The sequence below is a fragment of the Polistes dominula genome, unplaced genomic scaffold (assembly GCF_049000335.1).
Source record: "Polistes dominula isolate Pdom_NZ unplaced genomic scaffold, Pdom_raw_medaka contig_21, whole genome shotgun sequence".
In the NCBI taxonomy this organism is placed as follows: domain Eukaryota; kingdom Metazoa; phylum Arthropoda; class Insecta; order Hymenoptera; family Vespidae; genus Polistes; species Polistes dominula.
The window spans coordinates 4,602,385-4,612,786 of record NW_028301061.1 but is presented as its reverse complement, the minus strand read 5'-3'; the positions used below and the strand labels follow the sequence as shown (position 1 = coordinate 4,612,786).

The 10,402-nt window shown below is 28.7% G+C and overlaps 2 protein-coding genes across 8 annotated transcripts; one reads left to right on the top strand and one right to left on the bottom strand.

Annotated features, from left to right (window-relative positions):
* Positions 1-490: 490 nt before the first annotated feature.
* Positions 491-3,421, top strand: LOC107073729 (cytochrome P450 4C1-like). Of its 2 annotated transcripts, none has more exons than XM_089176150.1 (12): positions 491-814; positions 888-994; positions 1,104-1,194; positions 1,461-1,643; positions 1,723-1,792; positions 1,881-2,007; positions 2,132-2,201; positions 2,299-2,411; positions 2,493-2,561; positions 2,670-2,844; positions 2,941-3,117; positions 3,204-3,421. In XM_089176150.1, exons 1-12 carry the CDS (start codon positions 643-645, stop codon positions 3,365-3,367), a joined length of 1,518 nt encoding a protein of 505 aa, XP_089032276.1. In that variant the 5' UTR covers positions 491-642; the 3' UTR covers positions 3,368-3,421. The 2 variants fall into 2 exon arrangements, with proteins under 2 accessions (XP_089032276.1, XP_089032277.1); XM_089176151.1 differs by having other exon boundaries at positions 498-741.
* Positions 3,422-7,941: 4,520 nt separating this feature from the next.
* Positions 7,942-10,194, bottom strand: LOC149031429 (cytochrome P450 4V2-like). 6 transcript variants are annotated; one of them, XM_089176045.1, is made up of 4 exons: positions 9,077-10,192; positions 8,933-9,001; positions 8,648-8,822; positions 7,942-8,548 (listed from the first exon to the last, which is right to left on the bottom strand). In XM_089176045.1, the coding sequence occupies exons 1-4, from the start codon at positions 9,218-9,220 to the stop codon at positions 8,532-8,534; spliced, it is 405 nt and encodes a 134-aa protein (XP_089032171.1). In that variant the 5' UTR covers positions 9,221-10,192; the 3' UTR covers positions 7,942-8,531. The 6 variants fall into 6 exon arrangements, with proteins under 6 accessions (XP_089032171.1, XP_089032172.1, XP_089032170.1 ...); XM_089176046.1 differs by lacking the exon at positions 7,942-8,548 and having other exon boundaries at positions 8,601-8,822; positions 9,077-9,133; positions 9,288-10,194; XM_089176044.1 differs by lacking the exon at positions 7,942-8,548 and having other exon boundaries at positions 8,601-8,822; positions 9,077-9,357; positions 9,522-10,192.
* Between the last annotated feature and the right edge of the window lie 208 nt (positions 10,195-10,402).

Below are 10,402 nucleotides of genomic sequence, written 5' to 3'. Positions count from 1 at the left end.
AATACTAGGTACACGTATCTAGGGAATGAACGATAAAATTTTTCGAAAAAAATGCCAATTTTTTTTCTTTTCTCAAAAACTCGGCGATTTTTCTGCAAAAATGTCAATTTTTTCGTAAAAAGTCGACTATTTTGAAAAAAATTAAAAAATTAAAATTTCCTTTTGTTTATTCCCTGCACCAACATCTCTACTAAAGGATAACAATCGGTTTTTTGTTTCTGATGAACCAATTTTTGCCAGTGATAGATAAAAATCTAAATCTATAAATAATAGCTTCTTATTGATAATTAAAATAACATATCACTCTTACGTATTGAAAGTATTATAAAAATATGGACAAAGAGCAGTCTTGGTATCTTATAAATAAATCTATAAAAAATAGCTTCTTATTGTTAATTAAAATGACATATCACTCTTACGTATTGAAAGTATTATAAAAACATGGACAAAGAGCAGTCTTGGTATCTTATAAATACGCTCAAGCTCGTTTACTTATTTTTAGTTTCTGTAAAGACGCGAAGTATAAAGGAACTTACTTTTGAGTAGCATTTTTGTAATTATCCCTTACTTACAAACAGAAGCAAAGTAGTATTTTTAAATGAATTAAACAACTTGTACTATTTCTAATTTGTTCAATTCAACATGGAATACACTGCATACTTTATTGTTTTAACAATAATAATTATTTTATTATTCTACGTAATTGAATATTTAATAAATAAATTTCGAGAATATAACATGGTAAGAAAATTTCCAGGCCCTAAAGCTTATCCTCTTATAGGAAATATGCATTTATTTCTTGGTGATTTGACAGGTATATTTTATTTTCATATTTCTAATATATACATTTATACCATTTTTATTGAATGAATCTGTTTTTACATTAGATTCAATGAAAAAATTAATACAATACTCCGCAATCTATTCTTCGCCTTGGCGACTCTGGATAGGATCAAAATTAATTCTAGTGTTCGATGATCCTGAGAATATTGAAGTAAGATTTATTTTAAATTTACTGCACTTTTTTTACAAACGATGAAATCAAATAATATTTTTTTTTTATTTCGTATTTAATTATATCAATTTATTATTTTATTTTTCAGATTATTTTAAAAAGCTCAAAAATTGATGAGAAGAGTTTCCTATATAACTTTGTAAAATATTCCTTAGGCGATGGATTATTTACAGCGCCAGGTAAATGATAAGCTCTCATGGTTTCTTTTTAATTAATACCGAACAACTACCACCACAAATTCAAAGTATAATTAAGTATGTTTTAAATATTTCTTATAAAATATTGCTGGTAATAATAGTTAATTTTTTACGTTTGCATAAAACGTCTACACACCCAAGCGTGTAAATAATTATATGAAGATATCACTTTCCCTTATTTTTTTACTAAATAATATATAAAAAAAAGTGAATAAGAAAAAAATTAAAAAATATTTTCTTATTTGAAGCGTCATTATGGAAAATACATCGAAGAATACTAGATCAAAAATTCAATTCCAAAATGGTTTCATATAATATGGAGTCATTGAATAAGAATTCAAAAAGGCTAATAAACTTTTTAGAAACTAAAAACGGAGAGAACGTAGATATCTTTCATTACGTACATTTATGTACGTTGGACATCATATTTGGTGAGTCTTGGAAACTCTAGAATTTTAAAAATATCAAGATATGTAAAAATCTATAACAAATTTTTTTTTATACTAACAGACAGCCTACTGGAATCTGATCTAAATTTGCTAAATATGCCAGACTGCAAACTTGATAAATATCTGACAGAGTAATAATCAAAAGAAAATTATTATATTTATAATATAATATAGTATAACTTTATTTTTGTCTTCTTATTAACTTTTATTTTTATTCAGTGGGATGGATATGACTATGGAAAGAATATCAAAATTGTGGTTGTACCCGAATATTATATTTAAGAATTCATCTTTAGGAAAGCGGTTAGATGAAAATCTCGCACACCTTAATAATATAACAAACGAGGTAAGAATAAAAAAATAACTGTTTGTTCCAAATTTTTTGGTTGTAACTATATAATACAGTTTTAGGAAAAATTATATTTTATTTATACTTCATATATATTTATATATAACTTTTATTTGTTAAGATTATAAGGAAAAAGAAAAAGTCAATACAGGAAGCGAAATTTACCCGTGAAGGAAATGGTCCATATGCGAGTAAGAATAATCATTTCCAAAAATATTCTTTTAGTAATGCATTTATGGATAGTCATCTTTGATATAAGTAATAAATAATTTATTATTATTCCCAAAGGTAAAGTAAAAAATACGAGTTCATTTCTCGACGCATTATTTGAATCATTTTACAATACCGGAGAATATTCGGAGGCGAATATTCGTGATGAAATAAAGACATTTATTGTAACTGTAAGTTTAATTTTTTTGTAGATTAGATAAGATTTATTTTTATTTATAAATTGTTCTTTACAACTTTTTATTATTTTTTAGGGAAGTGATACTTCTGCTGGAACTCTTACATTTTTATTTTTAATGCTAGCATCGTTTCCGGAAGTTCAAGTATATAAAGATAACCATTAAGCATTATCAAATTTATCATAATCTTTTAGAAATCAAATTTATTTTTATACAAAACTTGTGTTATTTATTTGTCATTTTTGATTGTAGAATGAAGTTTATAAAGAGCTGTACGATATGTACGGTTCAAGCAATGAGAATGATGATCCAATTACATACGATGATACTAAGAAAATGCATTATTTGGAACGAGTCATTAAAGAAACACTTCGTCTTTTTCCTCCTGCTCCATTTTTTGGACGAACATCATATAGCGATATAATAGGTATTCATATACACAAAAAATACTATTCTTATTTTATTCCAGTATTTAAATTAATGTTTTATGTAATAATAATATGTATTTAATTATTATATGAAGTGAACGACAACATTGTAGTACCAAAAAATACTGAAGTATTTTTTTCGACATATTTTATGCACCGAAAGGGTAAATATTGGACGGATCCCTTACGATTTAATCCTGATCGTTTTCTTCCGGGAAATTATGATCCGAAGTGTTTCATTCCATTTGGTTCTGGGAAACGAGTTTGTATAGGTAAGAGCGCATTATTATGCATTTATTATTTAGTTTCTAAACTTTTTATTGCCAAAGTATATGTCTTTTTAATATGACTTTTTTAGGTAAATTATTTGCCATGGCACAAGTGAAAACAATAGCTGCTAGTTTATTGAGAAAATTTACTGTTGAAATAGATAATCCAGTATCAGTAGAAAATGTTGATGTAAAACTTTCCATTACTTTGCAACCAGCTGAAACTATACTTTTGAGATTTATCCGACATTAATATTTATTATTTTTTCAGTACTATGTTCCAAATAAAACAATTGTAATAATTAATTTTTTTAATAAAAAATAAATTTTCAATACATAACATTTTCAATTTTTATTTAGAATATCAGTATTTGTGTTATTATCTATGAAATATACAATATTATCAATCAGAAAAAAAACACATTTGAAAATATTACATATTTTAACAAGTTAATCGTAGTTAAATTAATGTTACATTTATTTTATTTTTCTTTTCTATAAAAAATATTTTATAAATTTTTATCTTGAACACATTGGATCTAACATTCATCAGTATACACACTCATGCGCTTATGCTTATCAATTTGAAACGAAGAAAATGCAAACATGCGCGTATACGCTGAATGATTTTTATATATATTTTATTTCAGTTCTACTTTATCTATCATTTAAAAAATACTATTTATTAATTAATTTCCTAGTACACAGACTTTCAGATAAAGGACTTCAGTTTTCTAAAAAGATTTGTCTTCCTAACATAACATAAATAAAATAAAAAAAGAATTATGTACCGATATGTAATTAATCCATATGTAAATAGAATATTATTTTACCATAATCGAATCCCAATTCATGGTTGCTAAACGTCAAACCAAGACTCTGTTAGTTCAGTAAAGTCAGTTACAGATAGAATACGGTAACTAATCTAAAATCACAACCAACAACCAAATATTAGCCTATCATTCCCTTATTAGCCAATCATAAAACCTATTTATTAAAGTCAGTGTTGTTATAAATATCGTGTAAATTGTCTACATCTTGTTCGAATGTAATCGATAATTGATTTAATCGTGAATCGAATTTTTCAATACTTGAGAATAAGATTAAAATAGATTAGAACAATTCGGACTTGAACGTCTCGCCAATGAGAATTACACTTACATTGTTTCTTTATTATCTCATGTGACATTTTTGAAATGAAATATTTAATTTAGTACGGGTCTAGCGCGGATGGGCCAATATTTAAGTTCCTATTAAAGTTGTTGAGAATTACTACGTTATTCTAATTAAAAACTTGAAAACACGCGGTCCAACTTACATTGTTCTAAAACATTAAATAAACAATTTAAAAAGATTGAAAGAACTATGTATTTCTTCTCAAATAATTAAAACTAATAAGAACTATTTATAGAATAATGCACAACGATATGTCCTATTTTTTAATATTTTTTGAATTTTTTCAGATAGTAAAAAAATTTAAAAGAAGATAGTAAATAATGTAATAGGAATATACATATATAGCTTTACGTAGTAAACGCTAAAAGTATGTACGTAAAAAGTATTACGTATATACGTTTACGTAATAATTTTCTATTAGCACAGTATAAAATCGAAGAAATCAATTTATTTCTTCTAATTTTAATAATTACATGAATGATAAATTGTAAATATTTGCAAACTGGTATTTATAAATGCTTACAATTAATAAATTAATACAAGACAGTTGTGTGTGTTTTTCTCATTTTTTTATGTTTTCATGTTGTCTCATATGTATTGAAACGTTATAAGAATTATACATTTTTTTATATCATTTATTTTCTCATTTACATTTAAAATTGAAACTCACTTTACGTAAGAAGAGAACATTTCTTTGACTGTTCAGAGCATTCATGTCTATTTTATACATAAGTTACTTACACCCCTTTGGAGAGGGAAGAACGTAAATTGGACTTATTGGCCAATAGTAGGAGGGTCCACCTACCAGGATCTCCCGAAGGAAAATCTTATGTTTTTGGGAAAGAGAAACAATGCATAAAGAAACGTGAGCTACAATATCGGAATGTTTTTTCCTTTTATGGTATCGTACGTGCTTAGATATGAATCAGAAACCTTCAAAGGGCTCGACACTGTATAAAGGGTTTTCATCGCACCATATGTTTCTTTGATCATTGAGATAGTTTGGGAATTGATGGCCCTTTGGAATTTCTTAATATTTAGGTAAACAATACCTTATCTCTGCTGCCTATGTTATTTCATGATATTTTAATTCATAAGCTTATCGCAGAATCTGTTTCATAGAAATTGAATATAATAAAAAATAATAAATATAAAGTTTATTGTCTACAAAAGATTTGTGGTAATAAGCAGTTATCGTGAATCAAATGTTTTGATAAAAAAAATTGAAGTAGATAGAAACGATTCAAATATGAATATCTCGCTACCGTAGAAGTACATTAACTTTTCATTATTTCTTGATTATCACATTGGAAATCCTCTAAACGAGATATTCAATTTACTCAGGTAGACCAATATACAAATTATTGAAAAAGTTGTTGAGAGCTACTGCGTAAGTCTAATTATAAACCTGAAAAAACGCAACCGAAAGTAAATTTTTCTAGAAATTATTTATTAATAAAATTATATTAATTTATTAGTTCGATTGTTATTATTAATTGGCGTTAGGAACTCGAAAGTTCATTGCCGCAAATACAAAATCCCACCATTGTTCCCGTCCCTGAGCGCGATTCTTCCATTCGCGGTCTTCGTATTCTATTTCTTTCAGGTCCCTTCTAATATTATCCTCCCATCTACGTCTCGGTCTACCTAGTGATCTTTTCCCGTTTGATATACCGACCAATATATTTTGTGCGCCGTTCGATCATTCCCCATGCGCGCCACGTGACCAGCTTATCAGCTATCTTAATCAGCGTGATTTTACGACGTTGATAATGTTCGGTTTATTGTACAATCGATGTATTTCAACGTTACGGAGTCTTCTTCATTCGGCCGTTTCCTCCTCATCGCGTTTTGCATCGAAGATTAACGAAGAACTTTGTTTTCGAAAACCTTAAATTTCTTTTCGTCCCGTAACGTAAGCGACCTCGTTTGGCTACCATAAAGTTCTTGTTTCTTATGGCACGCGAAATTGTCAGATATCGCGTAAGTCAAGGGGTTAACAAAACGATTGAGATTTGACAAAAACTATGTCATGAAGATGGACAAGTGGACAATAACGAGTAGATCCAAGATGTTGCTATGAGATTTCCAGAAGCCAATCTATTCCAAGCACTATATGATAATCCAAATTCTGAGGTCAACAATAATTTGCGCCTAGCAACGCTAAATAAACTTGGTGCCATTGCTAAACGGAATTAAAATGTCATGCCTAATGAACAATACTATGAAATGATGAAAATTGCTAACGAAAATCAGAAAGAACTTCTAATGCATGTTATTCACCATCTTAAGTTAGAAAATCACTCTCAATTACAAATATTTTTAACGAGCCCTGCCGGATGTGGTAAAACGTTTGTAATCAGATTATTAACCTTTTCTTACCACTCTTGGTCCAAAGGACCCAGACCTTTTTTGTAACTCAATTGTAGGTACTTAAAGCAAATAATAGCCGGTCTACTAAACCAGTTCCTAAAAGTTGAAGAATTTAGCCATCCATCAGGCCGTTTTGCGTAACGTTAGAGCCCTTAGTATACTTTTGGCAGCTGTTAAAAAAATGGCCCGAGTCCATAGTACCTGAGTATGGTAAGTACGTTTGAAAATGATTTTTTGGAAAGAATGTTTTTTTTATGTATTTTTTCTTTAGATTGAAGAAAAAAGTTTATAATTTATGTTTAGCAGCGCTTAATTTTTTTATAACAAATATAGAATATTTTAATAACGATAATTTTTTTTTGGAGCGACAATATAGGATTCACGCTATAAGCCATTTTGTTAGAGTATAAACACGTGGCGCTGCTTGCCACGAACATTCTGTCGCTATGTGCAACGATTGTTGGGATATATAATAAAAAAAAATACAATTTTTTTACTCTTTTCATTCATTTTATATTAATTTCATATAAATGTAATAAAATAATAAGATTTTGAATAAATATAATACTATAACAACTGATATAATAGAGAATTTCGAAGGAAACAAGTATTTCATTATTTCTTCTTTTTTTCGGCAATCATTCTTCAAAATAAATATACATTTTAAAAGATCCACAAAACTACTATTTTTTTTCTTGTACTAGTGCACTAGTAGAATACTCAGCTAAATCTTCAGGCCTTAATATTGAGAATTAAAAAAGTTATGAATTTTTTAATAAGAAAAGTCATTTTTTCAATTTTTCAAATTTGGTAATTTTTTAAACATATTTAAATTTAATTTAGAGCTATATAACCTATATAGTCTTTTTTAGTAAGTATTAAAGAAGTCTCGAAAAAATGTGGAAGTAAATCCTATGCAAACGTTTCTTTTTATAACGATTTTTTTCAGCTCGGGTCCAAAGGACCCGGGTGTGGTAAGAGTGTTGCCCCACGGAAGTGAGGTAAGCAAAGTTTAATATTAATTTTTTAATAAAATAGAAACATTTTAAAAAAAAATAAAAAAAATAGAAAAAGATGATAGACGGAGAGCTGGAAGCATAAAAATGCATTTATCCGCTTCAAGATTCATTTCTATTGAAAAAGTTACCTTTGAACATAAATCTGAACATAAATCTGCAAGTCTGCCATCGCAAAACTGGGGCTGACTAGTTTCGGAGAAATTGGTATATTAAAAATGCTAGTAAATCTAGTGTCAATAAAATAACTTGAATTTTAAAGTTGTAAGAGCAGAGGGAGGAAATATAGGAAAAGACATAATTTTTATTAATAATAACTAAAGATATATTTGGCTATTCATTTATTATAAAGATAATTAGCTGCACAGTTTCTCTTAATAGTATAAATATTCTTCCTCATTGAAACAATTCGCTCTACCCCTTAATGCTCTATCAAAATGCTAATAACTATACTATAAACATAAGTTTTTTTCAATCGAACTACCAAAGATATTGAATCATTTATAGTTTAAAATATTGGTAAGAGGAGAGAAAGACGAAGAGTGCAAGTGTATGGGGAACGTGAAAACAATTGATGAATGTGAAAGATGTGTAAGAGTATGCAGCGATATCGGTATAAGTGTGAGTGCACGCAGCGTTATCGGTATAAGTGTGAGTGCGCGCAGCGATATGGCTATGAGTGTGAGTGCGCGCAGCGATATGGGTATAGGTGTGAATGCAGTGGTATGAATATGAGTGTGTCTAGTAAGAAAGAAAAGCGAGCGTGCACCCCGAAGTCTCTCGAATATTCCCGGACCGGAAATCGGGAAAAGGTCTTTTGTTTAATTAAAACACAAATAGAATTTTTTGGTATTAGACATCCTTGCTCACTTCACAAAATTAATAAATATATAGAATTAATACGTGAAATAATAACGTAAATTGTAAAAGAATATACGCAAATATTTATTCAGTATGTGTATGAATACCTTGTATATCTTCACATACACTTCGTGAAATAAAAGAAACGGGAGGAAAAAGACGTAAAGTTTCTTTGATCACTCGATTCAAAAATGTCATATTCTTAATGTCTTCAAATGTAATATGTTTATCTTCTGGATCGGTTGATCCGTATATTTGATATAGCTCTTTATGTAATTCTTTCTGCAATTTAGGATATGGAAAACACGATTCAATTTTAGTGTAAAAATATGTTCTATTTTTTAAAGGCAGTGAGACAGTTAATATAGAAGGTAAATTTTACTCGTACTTACTTGAATTTTTGGATAAGTAGCTAACATTAAAAATACAAAAGTAACTGCCCAAGTGGTTGAATCGCTTCCCTAAAAGAATACAAATTTTTTTTATCTTTTTTTTACAATCAAAGTTTTGTTTAAAGTAGATAAATTCTTACTTACAGTACAAACTATTGTGTTGATTTCATCACTAATATCTTGCTCCGTATATTCTTTTCCCTCGTAGAATGATTTGAATAACGCGTCAAGAAATGAAGGAGTATATTTTGTTTTATTCAAAAGAATAATGAATATACTATTTGGCATGTTCAGAACATCTTATTGCAACAATTTAATAAAAAATAGAATTAGATTATTGAATAGTTATTCTTACTTGCATCTTTTTCTTTCATTTCGCCATTAATTTTCTTTTCTTGCATCAATTCCTTCTGTTCCTTTATTATCTTAACAAAAAAGTTCTATTTATGTATGCAATTTTATGAAAGTTATAATATAGTGAAAGATATATATATTGTTATGCCTCTGTAGATTATTCTTATTCTTTGAACGTTATCTTTCAAAATTGCTGACGGTGGTGTTCACACGCTAGCGGCTGGGCAGATCACACCTTATTGCCTGTTTGTTCCCATGGCGTAGTGATAACTTAGGATTGCGTTGTATGTTCTCTGGCACCTTTTTGGTCAGTAACAGAGTGGTACTCATAGAATAAACTACGAATCGTTAAGCATTCCTAATTACAGAATTTATTTGAGAATAAATTAAAGAATCGTAATAAAGTATCTTACGTTAATTTTATGTTATAAAATTAACTCCAGAATTAATAACAACAATTTAGTTAGCATTTAACAGTAATAATTAGTTTTCTAGTTGAAGTGCGACTTTACGTTATCAAAGTAAACAATTAAATGTGACTATAGTTTAGACATTAAAATCTTGTGTTAGTTATTTTAAAAGAAAGTTAAACCTTCTCCCAAGGCATAAAAATATATTTATTTTATTGTAGTGATAGAATATTGTGTATAAAATGAGATTATTAACACTTAGACGACCACGCGCGCCGCAGCGAACTGTACGGTTTCCACCACGCTCGAGCAACTAAAACTACGCTGCCCACCACGCATTTTTCGTAAGTGATGCGTACTGATATGCGATATTTGAAATTGAAATAATTTGAAAATTATTTAAGTGCCAATTACATCTTGGGGTAACAATTTTATTTAACGATTTCACATATTGTTTATACAAAATACCAATATATCCCGATAACTCTTAGGCTTGTTTATGGTTTTATGGTCCTCCTAAACTTTCCCTTTAGTTTCTGAATAGAGTTTTCCTTTCCAGAAAATAAAATATAACGAAAAGAACTTAATACTAGATTTTTACCTGCACTATGTAGATAAATAAACGAAAAAAAACGCGTTACTAAGGTCAATATGGGAGATCTCCCCGATCGGTCGGGCACCGATCTGCATTGAAACGGGGAGATCT

What these genes read in the sequence shown, in the direction of transcription:
- LOC107073729 (XM_089176150.1), top strand. Translation starts at nt 643, where the DNA reads ATGGAATACACTGCATACTTTATTGTTTTAACAATAATAATTATTTTA. An exon ending in ATGATCCTGAGAATATTGAA is followed by an intron (nt 995 to 1,103) that starts GTAAGATTTATT and finishes TTTATTTTTCAG; the next exon opens with ATTATTTTAAAAAGCTCAAA. An exon ending in TGGATTATTTACAGCGCCAG is followed by an intron (nt 1,195 to 1,460) that starts GTAAATGATAAG and finishes TCTTATTTGAAG; the next exon opens with CGTCATTATGGAAAATACAT.
- LOC149031429 (XM_089176041.1), bottom strand. Translation starts at nt 9,220, where the DNA reads ATGCCAAATAGTATATTCATTATTCTTTTGAATAAAACAAAATATACT. An exon ending in TCAACACAATAGTTTGTACT is followed by an intron (nt 9,002 to 9,076) that starts GTAAGTAAGAAT and finishes GTATTCTTTTAG; the next exon opens with GGAAGCGATTCAACCACTTG. An exon ending in CTACTTATCCAAAAATTCAA is followed by an intron (nt 8,823 to 8,932) that starts GTAAGTACGAGT and finishes CCTAAATTGCAG; the next exon opens with AAAGAATTACATAAAGAGCT.